At 35.6% G+C, this 21,941-nt stretch overlaps 1 protein-coding gene across 18 annotated transcripts in view; it reads left to right on the plus strand.

Annotated features, from left to right (window-relative positions):
- Positions 1–1,161: 1,161 nt before the first annotated feature.
- ARHGAP29 (Rho GTPase activating protein 29) overlaps positions 1,162–21,941 on the plus strand; it is a 47,005-nt gene continuing 26,225 nt past the window's right edge. For 8 of the 18 annotated variants that reach the window (XM_034437290.2, XM_034437293.2, XM_034437292.2 and 5 more), the window contains exons 1-2: positions 1,162–1,403; positions 4,058–4,396. In XM_034437290.2, the coding sequence (XP_034293181.2) occupies positions 4,138–4,396 (259 nt within the window). In that variant the 5' untranslated portion in view covers positions 1,162–1,403; positions 4,058–4,137. Of the gene's footprint in view, positions 1,404–1,531; positions 1,974–4,057; positions 4,397–21,941 lie in introns of those variants that run through there. The other 10 variants (XM_034437291.3, XM_087891098.1, XM_087891103.1 and 7 more) reach the window with 3 other exon arrangements.

Below are 21,941 nucleotides of genomic sequence, written 5' to 3' on the forward strand. Positions count from 1 at the left end.
TTAAGTAGATTAAATAGATAAATCTTAGTGCTAAATCTGTGCGTAAAAATCAAAAGTAGCATTCTTTCAGAAGAGCATTATATTTGTGTTTACAAGGACCCCTTGGAAAACAGCCTTATGGAAAGCCAGATGGATGTCCCATCTTTGGTGCAAAATAGCCATGGACCAATTAAGGAGAAGCAGCATGTTCAGAAAAGTTCAAAGTAATAAATAGGAACTGGGGCAGATCCCAATCTCTGACCAAGTCAGCAACCACATGGTCAGTGAAGCATGTCAGATTGCACCCAAGGGCGACATTGTGACAGGGAAAGAAAGAAAAACGACTCAGGATGACTTTAAGCTGCTTCAGATACCCGGCAGGGGATTAGTCAAAGCCAATGTCATGAGGCCATGGAAGACAAAATGTTATTAAGGGACGTTTGTTCTCTAGTTAGGGGAGATGAAGGATGAACACGTGGAGCTTGAATGCCTTATTAATTCCAAATTTCTGATCCGCCACAAAGAAATCAGCCACGCACTAAAACGCAGGATTAGAGTTCTAGAAAGACGCTCGGGCTCTTCTGCTTAGTTGACCATGGATGACAGAATATTTCTGGATTTTGGGGAGCCTTGAGGAGATTGAACGAGCTAGCTGGCCTGCAGGGAAGATGTGTTCGACATTCTCCAAATACTAAATAAATGGCTATACCACGATATTTTAATTTCCAAACGTGTGGAAGTGTGGAGGGGGGGGGGAGAGGAAATTTGAAGCTCGTAAGCAAAAGTTAACATTAACGTTTTTTGTTTTTTTTTAAAGTTCATGCACCACAAAATGAGCAGGGTGGTTTTGCATCAGCCGCAGGACCGAAACGTGCTCTCGCCGCCCAGGAGTTTGCATTACACCCCGACCCGCTGTGTTTTCGTTACTTATAACGCGGCAGCCTCTTTTATCGGGCCGCGTACTGACAAGGTTCCTGACAACCGTGCGAACCAAGGAAGGGAAACGGCGCCGCCGCCGCCGCTCTGAGTTCCACCAAGCGCTCCTCTTTCGGCCAGAACAGCGTCTGACGTCCCCGCCCCCCCCCCTCCGTACCTGCTGCCTCTTTTGCAGAAAGCCACGCCCCGGGGGTGGAAAGTACCCAATGGGAGACGTCGCTTTGAGAGGAGCGGGGAGGGTTCAGCGTGCAGGGCGGGACTAGAGAGAGAGAGCGAGATTGGGGAGGGTGGGTGGTGGCGGCGTTAGCCAGTCCGGCAAGGGCGTCGTGTGAAGGGAGGGTTGAGGAAAGGCTGAGTTCAATGGACGGAGGGGATGCAGCGGCTCCTGACGCTGCTTGCTTTGCCCGCAGTTCCGAAGGCGACGAGTCCGCTCCTTCCGAGCCGGCTATAGCCTCGTTCACCCCGCCACGCCTCAGCCGGTCTATCGGGTAAGCAGAAACGAGTGGGGGCGTGTGTGTGTGGGGGGGAGAGAGGTTGGGGTTGAGTCGTCCGAGTTCGCGAACGTCTTGCTGTCAACCGCGCGCGCGCCCCCTCTCCCCTCCCCTCCCCTCCCCTCAGTTCTCTTCAACCGCGCGCAGTAACGGCAGCGCAGACGGAGAGAAAGCCTGACGAGGAGCAGCGGCTGGGCTACCTTCTGGCCTCGCGAGTAAGGGCGTCCGTCGCTTCTCAGCTCGGCAGCCGGTTTTGAAGAACCGTCCGTCGCTGGCTTTCGGGACTTGTTTTTAAAACCACTTTCCCCTTCCCCCCCCCCTGTGTTAAAGGAAAGGGGGTTTATTCCCAGTTCCCTGTTTTTTCCGCCCTTGCCTGTTGAGTTTACCTGATAAGTTTCTTACTCTTCCCCTCGACCTCCCTTCCTTCCTTCCTTTCCCCTCTCCCCTCCCCTGTCTTGTTCGTAGCCCCAGCGTCCCCTTTCGGTTGTATTTAAATCCGGAGCTTGAACCTCAGTGGGAGGAGAGGAAACGTGCGATTTGGCAGCTGACTGCACTTGCACGGGCTGGGTAAGGAGAGCCCTAGACGGCCTGCGGCGCCTGGGGAAAGGAAAAAAAAAAAAAAGCCAAGGAAAAAAAGGGGGTGGGGTGGGGGGAAATGAATTTCGGAGGGCGAGTGTGTGTGTGTGTGTGTGTGTGTGTGTGTGCGCGCCCGTCCGCCCCGTGAGGAATGCCAGCTATTTCTTTGAAGGGGCGGTTGTGTAGCCAGGCGCCTCCTTCCCTCGCTGAAACCCGGGAGGGTTTACTCCTCGCTCCCTGCGTGTGTATTTGTCAACAACTATAACTCTTCGGCCGGGTTCCTTGCCTTGCCTCTCTCTTGCCTTTCGTTTGATTAAAAAAAACCCAGCTGTCCGATTCTCCCCTCCCTTGTAAACCTTACCGGGTAGGTTCGTTGGTCTTGAGAAACTTTGCTGCCTTCTGAAATCTGCCTCCACTTCTGCTTTTCTCAAAAGTTACGGTGGTTGCGAGAACTGGGAAGTGAGCTTGTGGGTATGGCCAAGAGCCCCGTCGGGAGGAACGCTAATTCTAAGGGAACGTACAAGATAAATGGGTCCTATAAACTGATAAGACCTTATTACTTTGGAAGGAATGGAGGCTTCCCCCCCTCCCCCTTAGGGGCGGTAGTTCTGTTTCTGGATGATGAAATATAAGAGGGATTTCCCCCCTCCCTCCCTCCCAAAATATACAGATCAGTGCCTTAGGGCCTTAACAAGCTAAGGAAAGGATTTATACATACATATATATAGATATAGATATAGATATAGATGATATAGAGATATATAGATATAGATAGATAGATAGATAGATATGTATATATATAATTTTTATATATAGAGAGAGTATTTTATGATAGTTGCTGTCCTTGCTTGGATAATTGTAGAAAAAAGTTATCTAATATTGTGTAAGGTAGGCATGAGCTGGACAGGAGATTCTAAAGCGTGTTTGTGTATCTTAAAAAGTTGTCTTTTATAATGTGGGTTGAGAGCAAGTTTCAATTAACAAGTATGAGAGGAAGCATTTTACATATTTTAAAATGAGCCTGATTCTAAATAGGACCTGCATATTTAGGATACAAAGCCACAAGAGCTGTCTGTGTTGAGCAAGTTTTGCTTGTCTCGCTAGTAGTCATTATGTTTTAAAAGAGGGAAATAGTTAAGTGGAAGGATAAGATTGCAGAATATTATTCTGGCTTTGAAAACACACATAGGAAATTAAAGAGTTTTTGCACAATATAGTTTAAAGAGAGCTCCTATCTACCATCATCTTTCCATAAAGTTCAGTGCATCAGGATATGATGTTGACATGGCATTTTTTTTATATATTAGGATATGATATCATGTGCATGCCTAAAATTAAAGAAGTGTAAAAGGTTCAGAGAATTTTTCTTTTTTCAAAGAATGCAAATATACATGTTCGAGTATTAGCTAGAAAGTATTTGAAATTTCTATTTAAGCCTTTTTCTATATTATATATCCCCTAAATATTTTAACTGAATTCTAATTTAAAATACTACCTTCTTCATAAAATTGAGAGAGTGGCATATTGAATAATTATACTTACATTTAATTTGTTACTTACTTTTTATAACCTAAACTGAATGGCTTAAAATAAGATTTGTAAATAGCTATATAGTAAAAACAATATATATATATTATTATAATGTGTCTTAAATTCTATTTATAAGCTTGAAGGTGTTCATAGGAGTGAATTGAATTAAATCACATTGGAAATGGGAGAAATCATGGTTTAAATATTTATATTTTTTTCTTTCATGAAATCTACAATGTTGGGCTTTTGCAGGTGCTTCAAGTTACCACTTGAATGAGAATTTCGTAAACTTTGAGATATGCTTTTTAATATTTCTAATTTTAGAAATATTTACGCTTAGATGTGGAAACAAGTTTAAAATGACTTTATAAGAGTGTAAGTTAGATACCAACAATTTTGTCAAAATTTTAAATGGCACCATTCGTCTTGAACTGAAAAATATTTTCCAATATTGGAAAAAGTTTATCAATAATGCAGCTCTTGAATAATGTTCAAAATCATTTTTTATAGCTGGCTTAAGTTTGTTTTTGTTTTTGTTTTTTCAGATCTCTGTTGCTTGGCAGATGGACCCTAAGTACCACTGAATGTTAGCTCTGGAAATTTCAAAAGCTCTGCAGTAGCTGGGATGTTGCGACAGAACGGTGACAGCAACAAGCGTGGTTTAGGATTAACTAAACTGTCTACCTCCAATTTCTTCCCCATCTCTAATACAGGAAACTGGGGGATGGGGCGCAATATCAAAAGTAGTTCTCTGAGCAGCATTAGCTCAAACTTTGACGGCTATGACAGCATGATTGTGGATCCAGACTATATCATGCAGCTGGTGAACGATGTCAGAAAATTTGCAGATATTCTACTGAATTTGAGAGAAGCCATTACTTCAGGTATGTCAGATACTTCTTGGTAACTTCTCATTTTATATGTGTACTTGTAGCAAAGTGTTTAGTAAAATATGACTCTAGGAATGTTAAGGTGGAACAGTGGTAAACTGCTCTTGGGTATGTTTGTAATTTACAGGAAATTGTGGCTTTTACTTTGCTAACTTCCTGTGTGAAACATTGCATAGGAACTGAAAGTCAGCAATGAAGGTTTTGATTTAAATGGATTTCTCATTGCTTCTTTAGCTTAGTAATACTTTCAAGTATGAATGGCTTTCCCTTATTGTCACAGCCTTGACATTTTACTTGAACTTTTTTTTTATTAAAATGAACTACCTTTTCAAATCAAAAATTGATAAGACATTTTTGCCACTTACTGCCAGCATATGGAAACAGCAAATGCCTTTTGACTGTGTTTTCTCCTTAGAGGGAAGTAGCTTATTATTTTGCTACTCAGAAAGGAAGGATTTCGCACAGTTTGGGCATAATGCTAAACTGTAGTTTAATAGCACTTACAGATTGTATTGTTAGGAAGATTTCTTTTTTAATTTTGAACATTATAAAATATTTATCGCCAGTTATTTCTATTCTACTTATTCTTCTTATGTAAGTGTAATAACTTATGTGTTAATGTATCTGTGGGTTCTGAGAAAACAGTAGTTTTCCTGTCAAATGAGTCAAGAAAGGTGGTTAGTTAAATGCACTCTTTATATGAAAAGATAAAAATAGGCAATTGAGGAATAAATCTCTGTCTCTCTCAGTGAGGCTTTCAGATTGAAATACCGCATATTCTTTGCAAAGTAATTAATGAATATCTTAAAGTGAGCAGTGTATGTATTTCCTAAGAATATAACCACTTTGTGCAGCATGACCTAACAGGGTTGTTGTGGGAAAAATAGAGGCAATTAGGTATGTTTGCAGCCTGTATAAAAAGGTCAGATAAAATTATAATAGATCTTCTGTAGTTTTGAAAGAACTATCAGCGACTTAAGGTTTCTTTTGAGCTGTTAACAATTAAATTTACTTTATTGATACAATTGTCAATAGACAAACAAATACAATCTCAAAATACATTTGCACATTAAGTTACAACCAATAGCTTTTAAACCTCAGTGGATGAGTTCAAATAACAAAGCAAATAAAATCCACATTATGACTTCAAATGACATGTGATTCATATCACAGCATTTGATATTAATTCCATACTGTAGTTCTTGCCTGTTTCTCTAGATTAGATGAACATGGATGACTGTATTTTTAAATTAAAATTTTAATTTGTACACCTTAAGCAACTTGATGGTACTATCCGTAAAAATATTGTAGAGATTGTATATTAGTGAAATAATGAATTGTTTCACTGAATACAGAAGAACTGCTACCAAAAGTTCTAATAAGTTTTAACTATGCTTTCAGAGACTATATTACTTTCTGGGGAGCTTGTTAGCAATAGGCACCTTACAATTTGGGAAGATGTTGTATATCAGAGAAAAAGTCTTCATGCTGAGGTGAGAATCATAATCAAATATGAATTTTCCCTAGAGAAAATTAGAGCCTTTGGGCAAATCTGAATATTGCATAAATATTATGCAAGATTTCTGTGTATTACATTCCATGAATGTTTGGATTTTGAATGGTTTTGATTATGATCCTATATATTCAGATCAATAAAAATCCCCCTAAAAGATACATTAGTATCAAAGGGATTATCTTCTGGGTCTACTAATGGCAAAAAGTCAACAATATAATGATACATGAAATAACGTGAAGGCGGTTTTGTGCTAATACTGATATATTAAGAGGGATTTGAGTTGCAATTAGCAATTTCTCCTTCATACTATGTAGCTGCAAAAATTAATTTAAATTATTTAGTTTGAATACCATTAAATATAACAAAAATGCTTGTTTGAAATCTTGATTTTTTTGATAGGCTTATTTCTGATAAACTACAATAAATATTAAGCATAATTTGATGAGATGGATACTATGAGAAGTTATGATTAAGCAAAAATAGAAGCACACATTTCTGAGCATATTATGAGCCACGGTGGCGCAGTGGTTAGAATGCAGTACTGCAGACTATTTCTGCTTACTGCTGGCTGACTGAAATTTGGCAGTTCAAATCTCACTAGGCTCAAAGTTGACTCAGCCTTCCATCCTTCCGATGTGGTTAAAATGAGGACCCAAATTGTTAGGGGCAATATGCTAACTGTAAACTGTTTAGAGAGGGCTGTAAAGCACTGTAAAGTGGTATATAAGTCTAAGTGCTATTGCTCTTATAGTGAATAAGAAAATGGGAGTGTGCAAAGATAAAAATGCCAACAAATTGTTTTGTTATTTAATATAATTTCTCCAATTGGATCCCTCTGAATACTTTAAGCTACAGCAACCATTGTTGTCACCATTACAAATTTACTAGACTTGTAGTAACAGTCTCTTCCTAATTTGTAAATTTAGTTTGTGGTTGGATATAATTTTTTAACCTTATTCTACAGTGCCATTTAAAAAAATTAAAATGCAAAAAAATTCCCTAAAGCTATGCATTTTGAACTCAGAATTGCATTGTAAAATCCACTATTAATGGAAGTGTAGGAAAAACTACTTTGGTAGATTTGCCTATTTTGTGCGTACATTCAAATATATATGATGATACTAACATTCTTATGTATATGATTTTGGTAACATTGTTTTGTTTGATGATGGCTGCCTATACTTTAAAAGTGTGAAGACATTTAATGGAGCACTGAGTGCTTTTTTAATCACTAAACAAATATAACCAACATGATATGTATTGAAATTAGAATTTACTATATAATGGAAACAATTGCTTTTATAAAGCAAATAAAAGAATGATCAATTTGTCTGAGTGTTTTTGGTGTGTTCATGAATAGTGGTATTTTTTCAGGCTTGAAAAAGTAATTTGGAATTTGTGTTTCCAGTTTTTTTCTCAGGGAACTCAAATCACTTCTGCATTTTGATGGTTTTATAAGGTATATTTAACATGGAATATATGACTTTATCTGAGACCAATTAGAAAAATTCATAAGTAAACTAAGAATTCAACATTGCTTTCTTTTGTCCAGGTGGATTCTTTGGCTGGTGCTTATCAGTGGTGCGCCAGATATGACCTCTTAGGGATCTTGATTGAATTGATCACATTTGATATAGGTGGAAAAACAATGTTACAATGTCTTTAACTATTCAATTTGAAATTAAAAAATAATTTTAATGAAACTAAATAAAATATTAGTTTGCTTTTAATTTATATATATATAAAAGCCAAATACCACTCACTCATCATGAAATCTCCAGAATGGTAAAGCCTACAAACTTGAAATTTGGCACGTATGTTCCTCTTGGATTCTAGGTGCTCGCTAAGAAAGGATTTTTCGAAATGACCATCAGATCATTAGTATTTCAAATACAGTATTATATTCACATGCTCTAATGCTAAGGAGTTAGACGTTCTACTCCCCCTCCCCACCTGAAAAGAACTCTTCCAACTGCCAGTTGCCTTATATTAACACACTCTGATGCTATCCCTTCCATAAACTGGGTGTGGGCGTGGTCAGTGCGTGACTCATCCGGCCTGCGGCCTGGGACATTCTACTCCCCTTCCTCTTCTGTTCCAACTGAACTTATATTAACACGCTCTGATGCCTAAAGTTTCAGGCTTTAAGTGTCAATTTATCAAGCCTGATCACAGTTTTGTAGCGAAGCACGGGCATCCAACAAGTTTTAATATATGAAGCAAGTTAAAAATCTTATACTGTCTAAGCCATTCAGATTGCCTCAAAGCATGAGATGGCGGCACATAAATTTAATAAAAAATAAGTGATTTCTTTTAGACTGAAGGCTAAAATACAGAAATCTGACATCTGTTGGAGAAATTATCACTATGTGCTACCTTCTTCAGGAAACTAGTGGGGTTCTCAATCTGCTGAATGGTAGACATACAGTAAATGCAACATTTAGTGGCAGTTGCTGAGATGGCATCTTGAATTCTACTTTATAGCCTGTGGTTTGCCCACCTGTATTCTAAGTAAATAAAACGTTTTCCGACCTCTGGGAACTATCAAATACATTATTGTGAAATGAGCAGTATTTAAGATCACAGGTACTCATACATGGCACCCAATTTTAAAAATATGCATGGAGTGCTGAGAAAAATATCAATGCCAAAATAGTCTTTTATGCCAAGATACAGAAAGGTGCATTTTCCCAAAACGCATTAAAATAACAAAAAGCACATACATACACAGCATATGCAGACAATCTTTGCACATGATAATCCCTCAAATATTGCTTTACAGCATACCAAATTTAAAGTCAGGTGAAGCAGGGAATTTATTGGCTGCCAAGTGACTTACCTCTTTGCAATAATCTACATGTGAATCCAGGATGTTTTCTACACTTGATCTTAATTGTCAGAAAATCTAAGACTAAAACAATCTCAGTATATCAACTTTTCTGTGTATGTAATTCTGATTAGAGAGAATAAACGGCAAAGGAGGACCTATTTCAAAATGACATCAGTCTATATCTTGTAGTGGGATTCTGGTACTATAGTTTGAAATTTTGAAATGTGATAATAAAATATTGCTGGCTACCCAAGATAATATTTGTCGCCTAACCCCAGCAATTCTTTTTGATTTCTGTGTGGGGGATTATCTATGCTATTAAATTATTGACAATTAGATTAAAAAATCACTTCGTATAATCCACGTTCAGATATTTAAACAACTATAACACAATCTTATCACAAAATTGTAAAAAAAATTAATGTGCAGTATTGCAGTGGGTCAGTAAATGTATATGAAAAGAAAATCCTTTAAAGTAAATGCAGTGTATATTTAATTTAGATAATAATCTGTATTTCTTTGTGAAGTCTATCCAACTGATTTAAAATTATGACCATATCCCCTCCCCATCACATATTTTGCATTCCTTCAGAACAAATGTTCACTTGTTGCTATAGTGTCAAAGATCAACAGTTGGTTAAGGGTATGTTTCTTGAGCAAATTCATAGAGTATTCAAATCAAATTCTGTGAAGGAAGTTTAATTTTTCCTGAATTTAAAATAGCTTGTTGATCAGAAAAATACATATTTTAAATCAAACTGTTTCTGATTTTACAATGGACCAAATGATGATGGTGATGGTATTGGTTTTCCCCTTCTCCTATGAATGAAGTAGCATTGAACATCACCTATATTACAATTCCAAAGAATGTCAATAATGTTGCTTTTTGAGCAAAACATTATATGCAGAACACTCCAAATATTGTTGATTCTTTTCTTTCCCCCACCTACGTATGGGACTTGAAATTTCTGTAAAGTACAGCATAATCTGAAATATCTGTCACTCAGGATGGCCAGCTGCATCCTTGAAATTAGTTTCCTGGGGAAAAAAAACAGTGATATGATCAGCCATTTTTAGGGAGGAAATAAATAAATAATAAGTTTAAATATATTTAATAAAGTTGGGGAAAATACCCAATTGTAAAAAAGATAATCCCTGTTCTGCCTCTTTGTGTGAAACAATTTGTCTACTGCAGCCCATGAGAAGAAAAAAACAACCTGTACAAAGGGTGATCCTGTAGCCTACAAAAATGGATTTTTCTATTCTAAATGGTGTCCTTAGAGATAACGAAAATAAACCATACTACTGAAGTATATTTTATGTTCTTTCATTGGGATAAATAATAAATACTGTATACATTATATGAACTTCTGTTTGGAAAATAAGACACTGCAAACTTGATACTCCCTAAGCATGATGAATTGACTTCGGTACATAGGCCTGTCTTAGATATAACTAAAATCTGAGCATGTTTTTATCCTAACAATGATAAAGCAGTTAATTTTCTGAAAAAAAAGATTTATAATACCCTGTTTTCCCCAAAATAAGACATCCCCTGATAATAAGCCCAATCAGGGTTTTGAGCACATGGCAATAAGGCCAAGCGCTTATTTCAGGGTTCAAAAAAATATAAGACAGGGTCTTATTTTCGGGGAAACATGGTAATATTTGTTGCCCCACAATAGGGAAATAAGTGGGAGACAATTTTATATGTGTAATTTAAAAAGCAGAATATGTCGGCCCTGACCTTTGGATAGAAAGAACAATTTGATTCTTTCTATCATATTCTATCGAAAGATGATAGAATATTCTACATGCTATTGACTTTTGTTCAGTGGAATTGAAATAATGTTTTAAACAACTTTTAAAATACTTTAAAAATTTGAAGTTGAGATTAGAATGAAATAATATTTTGTGATGTCGGCATTATTTGCAATAAATTGGATTAGGGTTGTAGCATAGCATCAATGATGCAGCTGCATGTTATCCACATAAGTAGTTTGATGCTGTTGTTTCATAGCTTCGTAAAGAAATCACGAGGAAAGAGATTCAATGTATGGAGGATATGGATATCAGTGCTTAGTTATTTATTTGTGTTTTGATTCTTTGCCACAAATTGCGTTTTCCTAATAGCTGCCTCTCTCTGGAGTGTATTTTACTAACTCTCATCTTTCAAAAATTCCTCACTATTGGCCATGTTGGCTGCCCCTGCAAGAACATATTCAGCAATTTATCTATCAATCTATCTTATCTATCTATCATCTAATCTATCTATCTATCTATCTATCAAATTTGGAAATCACTCATCTCACTTACAGAGCGATTCTGGGTGGCATACAATTAAAACATAAAATTGAAATTGTGAGAGGTAGATGCAGCCTTCAAAATGATTATTCTATATCGTCAGCTTTAGAAAATGAATAGGACTTTTGAAACTTCGGAAATACTGTATCCATAATTGACTGTAGTAGCATTTCTCAGAGTAGTCTGTGAACCCCCGGGGGTTCCTGAGATCTTTTCAAGGGCTCCCTGAGGTCAAAAATATTTCCAAAATAATATTAAGATGTTGTTTGGCCTTTCCACTCTTATTGTCTTAGGTGTACAGTTTTCCAAAGATTACATGATATTTAAAGATGTCACAACTCTCACAGCTAATGTGTAGTTTTGTATTCTTATGTTACCTAGAATTTTCTGTGATGGTAGAAAATTTAGGTTAAAGATATATGTATTTTCAGAAATCAACTCTGTTTGTTCTCAGTATTCCTAGTGTACACTTATTAGGTACTTTATATCTGCTATAATCTGTGTAATTTCATTATCATCCAAAAAATGGTTATTTTGTAACCTTGAGGTTTTCCTTGCAACTATACAGAAATACAGTAGTAAGTAAGTATATCGTGTTTTCTTATTTTGCAATTATATTTTTTTAATTTTATCTAATTTTTTTATAATTTAAGAATGTAATATTTTATTCTATCAAAAATAGAATTTATAATATATTTTCTTATATTTAGAATGGATCATTTGCTTAAAAAACAAGATTACAAGATTCACTGTCTTGTAATGATAGTGTACTACAACTGCACTGTCTACACCTGAAAATACTGAAAAAGTTGAAACTTGACATATCTCTGACTCATGGAAGGAAGAAATCTACTCCAAAGAAACTGGGTGAAGCTGTAAATAAGAAACTAGTATGATGAAACCTACCGTATCTTTCCCTCATATTTATAGCTGCTGTTAATTTACCTTATTATATCAGGCAAAAGAACATTTTGAATAGTCTTAAGATGCAGTTAAATTGCCATGTCATTGTGAGACCATTCAGAGTTTTAAAAAAAAGGAATCAAATATTTTAAACAGACATGATAAGCTCTTTAAAAGCCAAAAATTTCAAACTAGAAATTAAAGAGCCAATTAACACTTCTCACAGAGTAAGTTACCGTGTTGTATTGGCTACAGAAGCACACAAAATAGCTTGAAATCTTGTGGAAGTGACATTGCTGAATGCCTGTTGGATGAAAAGAAATAATGAAAAAAATAATTAAACTAACGTAACTGATTTAAATCTAGTCTGCCTTACAAATGGAAGAACCTACAGCTGTGGTGGGACTTGCCATTTTGCTTGTATTTATCTGGCACAAATTAATAATCAGAGAAGATCTTTCATATGAATGCTTGCAACAAGCAAAATGGTGCAAATGTATTCCAAGACTTGAATAACTTTTTGAATCCCATCGTTTATCCTGGAAAGGCAGTGGCCCCAAACTGTACTAGTAGTCATTGTATTTTTCGTCACCACTCACTTGTGCAGGGGTGGGGGAAGCCAATTTCATTTTAAAAAAGCCTTGATGAAGCAGTAAAAATTATTAATTTTATTAAATCTTGACCCTTGAGTATGTGTTTTCTTTTTAATATTCCATGTGGTGGAATGGAAAGTACATATCGAGTGCTTCTGCTGCACACCAAAGTACAATGCTTACGCTGAGAAAAAGCAAGTGTGTTTGCAGTGTGAGTTGAACTCTGGTTTTTTTTTATGAAGCATTTTTAATTGAAAGAACAACTGACAAACTCTAATTATTCAGACTTGGTATTTGGCAAACATTTTCTCAAAAGAGGCCTGTCACTTAAAAGAAAACAACAGTATTTAAAATTTGAACTTACAAGCTTTTGTGAATTCTAATTTTCACTTGAATCGGCCACTATGAATTTGACAGCTCCCCAACATTTTAAGACTTTTCTGATCATATCAGTGGTGGTATTAATGAATGTGATTTTTTTTGGTATGATATAATGAAATGGGCTGACATTTGGAAGATCTGCATAACTCAATGAACCAATGTTCTTCAGATGACTAATGAATGATGTTACAGAATTTTACATGGATAAAAGATCCATTTAAAGCACATGATAAACCAATGGATTTTAATGCAACAGACTACGAAAAGTTCACTAATATAATTTCAGATTCCACATTACAACTAACCTTTAAGAAACTATCATTTGTCGACTTTTAGTATAGTGCCAGAGAACAATATTCAGTTACCTAAAAAATATCCAGTTACCTGTTAAAATAATCTTTTTTCCAACTACATATCTCCGTGAGACCAGATTTTTTTCATATATTTCAACCAAAACAACATATCACCACAGATTGAATATAGAAGGTATAATAATCCAGTTGCCTTCTATTAAACTAGACATTAAAGAAATTTGCAAAAATATAAAACAACGCCAGTCTTCTCACAATTTTGGGGGAAGGGAAATAGAGTTAATTTAAATTAAAAATGATTTATGTTAACACACAATGAATTATTAACCAAATAAACTCCTTTTTCAGCAAAGATGGCGTAAATTGAGTCACTTGACTGCTGGATGCTGCAAACAGCTGTAAATGCAGGCTGGTTGCCAATTGTCTGAAATGTCATTTGCCTGCAGGGGAGGGCAGCCATTGGAACTTTGGAATGGTGTTGTAAGCCAACAACCTATAGGACATCTGTAAAGTCACTAGGAATTGAACTTGACACATAGGGAAGTTTGTCTTAGCAAATTAAAACTCAAATAATTAATATACTGTGCATAATAGGAAAGGCTAAATCATCCCAGTATTTCGTATCGTAAATTTCAGTCATGGGTTTTCAGACTTCAAAATGCTTCCACAGAAAGTTTGGAAATGCAGCAACCTTTCAGAAATTTAGCAAATTTTCTAGAAGTAGAGAGCACAAACCCTAAATTGTAATCAAGAGATTAATGTGTGGAGCTGGCAGCAAAATGTTATTTAGTCTGACAGTCCAGCTTTCACAGCCATATGTTACAACAGGAAAAACCATATATTTCGTAAATTCATAATACACATGTTTTTGTCCTTTGATATTTTGTCAAGGTTTGCTATAACCTTTTTCCTAACTGGCAAGGGTTTCTTTTCTTGGCTAATGTCACCAAAGTTTTGAGTCTAGAAAGATAAGAGTTCATTGCTATCTCAAATTTGTATCCTTTACTGGGCTGATAATAAATTTTACTTCCAAGAAGAGGTTCCTTAAGTCTTCCTCATTTCCAGGGATCAAAGAGCTTATTGAAATTTTTCCTAGCAACTTTAATATCAATTTCAAATAAAATTTTATTAGTAACCATAATTCAACAGCATCAAAAATAGTAAAATGAAAAATCTTTAGAAAAATTGAAGTCAGTTAAAACAGAGAAGACATATTGGCTATATGTGTTTATGAGAACTGAGAATCCTTGAGAAATGATTATAAAATATTTGCGCAACAAAGTGCTTGTTGCTTGTGTGCACTTCAGTTCTTCCTCACAACTTATTTATTTGCTTACTTAAGTACTTATTTCTTAAGTACTCAGTTCCATTCTTCATCCACTTCTGGTTTTCACAGATTTTTCTTTTCTTCTTCTTTCTTATTGAGCATCTTAATCCCCTTTGACTCTTGTTTTTTCTCATTTTCCCCAACATTTCTTCATACTTCTGGATATATTTCAAATGTTGATTTGTCAGTACTTGCTCTTACATAACATTTCCATTGTTTTAATCACACATACATTTGGCAACAGAAGGAGCAAGTGTGGCCTTAGATACCGAGTTTATTACCAGAGCTTGTGACTAAACAGCTGAAATAATAAACATGAACATCAAAAATAGTTCAAACTTTATCATAAATTACTTTTTGTTGATTTTTAAATCTATTTAATATTTATATGTTAAATAAATATTAAATAACCAATATTTATCTAGTATTTAAAATAGTTTCTCTTTTCAGTATTTAGTATAAGATAAATACAGCCAAACAGATAAACACATTTATTTTTGGCTGCAAACAGCCAAAAATAAACCCAATATGGGAGCAGTAGAGCACTTTTGGGTTTTTATTTGAAGGAATTTTTCTTAAAGTTTTTACTAAACAACTGATCTTGAAGTAATAGGAACAATTATTTTGTTCCTGTTGATTTGTCTTTTGAGGATATAGCACCTGTAACTTAAGTGGAATTTCAGAAGTGACTTATAAAATAATGAGATGTTTCTGTCTACACTTCTGACATTTTGGTCTTTTTCCAACTCTTTATTTTTTAACTATTTTGTTTAATCTTTATTGCAATTAGGACTTTCTTCCTTAACCAGTTTATTGTGTTCACTGAAGTTCTTCAATTCTTAGATTGCTTTTGAAAGAAGTTCTGTATCTTACATTTTAATGTTCTAAAGTAGTTTTGTAAAGTAGTCTTATGTGTGCTGTTGTTTTACTATATAAATGTGTATACTCTTCTTTGAAGGTTAGAAATGAAACAAGATATGCTCGTCCAAAGCACATTCATATTAATATTTTTGAGCCTTTACTTGATGCAGTAAAACTCTATAATTTAATCTGAAAAAAGAAGCATTTTACGTAATATATGCATTTTACATAATTTTTTTTTTTGCAACAACTTCTCTGTGTATAGGTGAGACGAAGTATGTCATTTGTAGCATTAAGGTAGGCAGAAATGGAAGATAATGAAATTGACCACTGTAATAACAAATGAGGAATGATGATAAACACATCTGCTTATCCATGACTTATAAGATTGTGTTAATTTTGTGATGCTCATTAAACAATTTAAAGGAAATGAGAATGAAGTGTACAGATCATCACTTGAGAAAGTAAGTCCTGACACAAACATTTATGACATTGGAAACTCTAGATCACGGGTGTCAAACTCGCCGCATCATGTTGCTGTCACATGACGTATCACAATGTTTTTTCCCTTCATGGAGCTGGGTGGGCATAGTCGGCACGTGTCACATCCTGCCCGCAGGCCGTCAGTTTGACATACTTATCTAGGAATTTTAAGGGAATTTTCTCTTTGATATTGGCTTGAAATGATAAGCTCATGGCTTTTATTTGTTTCCATAATAATATTTTGGAAATGATAAGCTCATGGCTTATCAGTTGCTTCCACAGTAATATTTCAGAATTATTCAGTTACGAATTTTGTTTCCCCAAGTGGCTAATTATTGTAGTCCATTCTGATTTTTTATATTTTCAAAATTGGAATGATTCAAAGTACAATACAGATGCAATACATAGATTCAGTCAAATTGTGAATTAGAACGAATTTATTTATTTATTTATTTGATTGATTGATTGCTTTAGACTGATTCTGTGGCTATATTAGATGAAGCAAGATACCTGTGAAATGATCTAAGTTCATTATGAGTTTTCTTTAAACAAGTTGATGGGAATGAATGCTGCTACAATATAACAGTACTTTTAAATTTTGCTTCTTCAGTATGGGCAGAGAGAGGTCAGAAGCCTCCATTTTTAAACAATCAGAAAGACTGTTTTCTTCTTGGCAACAATCAGAAATTAAAACAGCCTAATTCCAAATTCCTGTATGTAATCTTCTATAATGCAATATATTTCTCACAAAAGGATATTGTTGCACTGTCTGCAATTCTCATAACATTGCTCGCTGAAAAACAGTAGGGAAGATTAATGAATCTTTTGAATCTTTTCAAAACTGGGATCAGTGACTACAAAACAGTGCTCCAGTCAATCTTGAGGCTGTATCACTCAATTTTGACTGAGGTTAGAACATCTTGCTCAAATTGCGGAATGGGATGCCTTAAAGACTTTTGTAATATATTTATGAAAATATTTTGTAATATTTTCATCAATTCTTTGTGTGCTTACTGTTGTGTTTCTGAGAAATTTAGCATTCACAGTGAAAAATGAAGTAACCATGAACCAATTGGTCAAAGCTGGGAAATGAAACTTCAATATATAGCATATTCAAGTAGCATTAACAGGAGTAACATTTCTGGGAATTGTTGCATGGATTCTTAATAAAATAGATTTCAGTGTGCATTCTGTTTTATACTGTTTAAAAATGTTGGAAATTGAAAAAAATCTTCAGAAAAACTTTTTATATAAACAGTTCTGAAGATTTAGACACTGTTGATTACAGATAGACTTAAAGCAAGAAAGAAATGATACATAGAATTAATTTACAGATTACTGCAGTTTGTTAGTCATAAAAAGGACTCACATTATTTTTACTAAAGGGAATAATGGATTTTGAAAGCCTTCATATAAAATTCAGTATAAGATTTTTTTAGCTTAAAATGTTTCAGATATCTTTTCATTTGCTCTGTAAATAGCAGCTGTGTTTTATTCATTTTTGTTATAGTTACAATCAATTGAGTAGCATTGTGGCGTAGAGGTGGAATTCTTACCTCACAATCAGGCTGTGAGTTTGAACCTAGGTAGCGGCAGATATTTCTCTCTTTGGGCGCAATGAGTAATTGTCTGCTGCAAACTTCACATAGGCATCAGGAAGGGCATCTGCCTAGTAAACATTCAAGCTCTGTTCAGTCACCTCCGACTCTACCCTGATGCAAGGGATTACAGAGTTGTTAAAAGAAAAAAAAATAGTTACAATCAGTTGTTACTTTTAAAACATTAAAACACTTAATTCAAATAGGATCAAAGCATTATTACAGTCATGGCCGTAAATGTTGGCACCCCTGAAATTTTTCCAGAAAATGAAGTATTTCTCACAGAAAAGTATTGCAGTAACACGTTTTGCTATACACATGTTTATTCCCTTTGTGTGTATTGGAACAAAACCAAAAAAGGGATGAAAAAAAGCAAATTGGACATAATGTCACACAAAACTCCAAAAATGGGCTGGACAAAATCATTGGCACCCTTTACTTAATATTTGGTTGCACACCCTTTGGAATAAATAACTGAAATCAGTCACTTCCGATAACCATCAATAAGCTTCTTACACCTCTCACCCGGAATTTTGGACCACACTTCCTTTGCAAACTGCTCCAGGTCTCTCTTATTGGAAGAGCGCCTATTCCCAACAGCAATTTTAAGATCTCTCCACAGGTGTTCAATGGGATTGAGATCTGGACTCATTGCTGGCCACTTCAGAACTCTCCAGCGCTTTGTTGCCATCCATTTCTGGGTGCTTTTTGATGTATGTTTGGTTGGGGTCATTGTCCTGCTGGAAGACCCAAGATCTCTGACACAAACCCATCTTTCTGACACTAGGCTCTACAGTGCGACCCAAAATCCGTTGGTAATCCTCAGATTTCATGATGCCTTGCACACATTCAAGGCACCCAGTGCCAGAGGCAGCAAAACAACCCCAAAACATCAGTGAACCTCCACCATATTTCACTGTAGGTACTGTGTTCTTTTCTTTGTAGGCCTCATTCCGTTTGCGGTAAACAGTAGAATGATGTGCTTTACCAAAAAGCTCTATCTTGGTCTCATCTGTCCACAAGACGTTTGCCCAGAAGGATTTTGGCTTACTCAAGTACCTGTTGGCAAACTGTAGTCTTGCTTTTTTATGTCTCTGTGTCAGTAATGGGATCCTCCTGGGTCTCCTGCCATAGCGTTTCATTTCATTCAAATGTCGACGGATAGTTTGCTCTGACACTGATGCTCCCTGAGCCTGCAGGACAGCTTGAATTGCTTTGGAACTTGTTTGGAGCTGCTTATCCACCATCCGGACTATCCTGCGTTGGCACCTTTCATCAATTTTTCTCTTCTGTCCACGCCCAGGGAGATTAGCTACAGTGCCATGGGTTGCAAACTTCTTGATAATGTTGCACACTGTGGACAAAGGCAAATCTAGATCCCTGGAGATGGACTTGTAACCCTGAGATTGTTGATATTTTTCCACAATTTTGGTTCTCAAGTCCTCAGACAGTTCTCTTCTCCTCTTTCTGTTGCCCATGCTTAGTGTGGCACACACAGACATACAATGCAAAGACTAAGTGAACTTCTCTCCTTTTTATCTGCTTTCAGGTGTGAGTTTTATATTGCCCACACCTGTTACTTGCCCCAGGTGAGTTTAAAGGAGCATCACATGCTTGAAACAATCTTATTTATCCACAATTTTGAAAAGGTGCCAATGATTTTGTCCATCCCATTTTTGGAGTTTTGTGTGACATTATGTCCAATTTGCTTTTTTTCCTCCCTTTTTTGGTTTTGTTCCAATACACACAAAGGGAATAAACGTGTATAGCAAAACGTGTTACTGCAATACTTTTCTGTGAGAAATACTTCATTTTCTGGAAAAATTTCAGGGGTGCCAACATTTACGGCCATGACTGTAAATACTAATAAAGGAATATTTAGCATTTGATAAAATGGATAGTAAAATAAAGCATCTGCATATTTTAAAAGCCAAATATTAAACTTTCATTATTAAGTTTAATTAATAAAACCAATTATTTGAATCTTGTAAATAGTGCCTAACAAAAGAAGACCCTGCTGATACAACTTGAATACTTTTCTCAATTGTATGTAATGTAATGTCAGGTCATTGTTTTGAAACTGGTAAACTTGATTGTAGAACATGTTTTAGCAGCTGTATGACCAGATTCTGTGTTTGAGTGATTAATAGAAATTAAAGACTGATAGAAATTAATGCATGTGTGGTAAAGATGCCATTCAGAAATTATATGTTTTAAATTAGAAAATAGGTAAATTATATTGTTCCCAAAAAATATAAGAATAAATAAGAGGAAAGCAAACTTGGACATCTATGGATGGAACTGGAAAAAAAGCAGTGAATATTTCTTGACAGGTTTTTAATATGATCCATTTGCATTTGATAATCCTTATAAAATGAAGTTGAAATGCTTTCCTTCTAAAATAAATCAGAAAGCCAGTTCAAAGATTAATACATGAAACAATTCATTAAGACATGTGGGATTGATGACCGATCCTTTCAAATAAGATCTTTGAGAGAGACATTATTATATCTGCCCTCCAGATTTGTAGATAGAATTTTATTATGTCTAGCAGGGGTGGATTCTAAAATTTTTTACTACCAGTTCTGTGGGCATGGCTTATTTTGTGGGTGTGGCTTGGGGGTAATGTGTCTGGGTGGGCGTGGCCAACTTTTTTTTTTTTTACTTTTAAAAGCATTTTTTCTACAACCTTAAGAGGTTGCAGAAAAAAATGCTTTTAGAAGCTTCTGATGATCAGGCAAGTCAGCTGGGATTGCCAGAGGCTTTTAAAGGCATTTTTTTTCCCTACAACCTCTTCAGCCGAAGAGGTTGTAGAAAAAATGCTTTTAAAAGCCTCTGAGATTCCAGCTGAGCCGTGCGATCATCAGAGGCTTTTTAAAAAACTTTTAAAAGCATTTTTTCAGTTGAAGAGGTTGTAGAAAAGTAAAAAAAAAAAAAAAAAAACCTTTGATGAGGCTTTGATGGGCGGGGTAAGCGACCAGCGACCGGGCTGGGCACCGGTTCTGGGTGTGGCCAACCAATGTTATTACTGGTTCTCCGAACTACTAAAAATTTTTACTACCGGTTCTTGTGAACCGGGAGCAACCCACCACTGATGTCTAGCATGGAAAAAATGATTATTTGTGGAATAGACAGAATGTTAGTAAAGTAGCAGCCTAATACAAATAGTTTTCTGAGAACAAATAATTTCTTTATAAGAATATGAGCCAAACTTCTCTCTGTAGGTTGGAATTGGTATATGCCGCTTTATTCCAGTGACATTTTGTACAATTAAACATTGAACGAAAAGCTACAATAATTTAAATCTTTCTCTGTGTTATTTTTCTTTGAGGAAGTTAACTTGCCAATAAGCAGTAAGGATACAAGAAAGATTTCCAGTATCTTAATTTATAAAGTCATACAATGCCTCTGTAGAAGGGAGACCTGTTTTGAATTTGTGGAAATATTTAGAATATAAGTGAAATAAAGCTTCGTTCTTACACATTTTGTGTTGGCAATGTCTAATGCTCTTAAGTCTTTATACAGACAGACTTCTGCACCATAAAGCATTAGGCTTAGGACCTTTTCCTTAAAGAGCTTTACTGGTGCAGGAACTTGCAAACCAGGAGTGAAATCCAGCAGGTTCTGACAGGTTCTGGAGAATCGGTAGCAGAAATTTTGAGTAGTTCAGACAATGGCAAATACCACCCAGAGTGGGGTGGGAATGGAGATTTTGCAGTATCCTTCCCCTGCCATGCCCACCAAGCTACGCCCACCAAGCCACATCACACCCACAGAACTGGTAGTAAAAAAAATTGGATTTCACCACTTGCAAATTAAGGTAATGTGTTGGTGGATTTTGTATGTACATGATTTGTTCATTTGTTTCTTTGGTCCAGACCAATAATTAAAATACATCAAATAGTGCACATAAAACACACATTTAGAGAGCATATGAGTGGAATGAGCGTACAGGACGGGCCTGAAACAATTAGGAACAACTTCTGTTAGCCTTCTAATAGCTATTGATAACAATTTTGCAGTGTTTTTACAGGTAACTAAAAATTGGTCACAAAAAAGGTACCCAAGATAGTCTTTTATTAAATTTTTCCATGTTGAAGATGATTGGAAGATAACTCCTTAATATTACATTTCCTTCACTTGCTTGATGATGGCACTCAATTTACAGAAGAGAAAAATGAGTTAATAGTCGTTTATCACAAGCTTAAGTTTGCTTGATAATTATTTTATGAATAAGGACACAGTTTCTTTAAGGAAAGTTGGTAGTAATGAAGAAATTGGTATTGGTTATAAATATCTCAAGTGAATTAGAATATAAATGTTGTAAGACTGTCATTCCACTTGGTATTGCTGGTACATAGTTCATGTGGATTGGCTTTTATAATTGATTGTTGACTTTTGTTCTGGGCAATTATGATTAAAGCCTATAAAT

This window comes from Pantherophis guttatus, chromosome 3 (assembly GCF_059756535.1).
Source record: "Pantherophis guttatus breed Tessera chromosome 3, ASM5975653v1, whole genome shotgun sequence".
Taxonomy (NCBI): Eukaryota; Metazoa; Chordata; class Lepidosauria; order Squamata; family Colubridae; genus Pantherophis; species Pantherophis guttatus.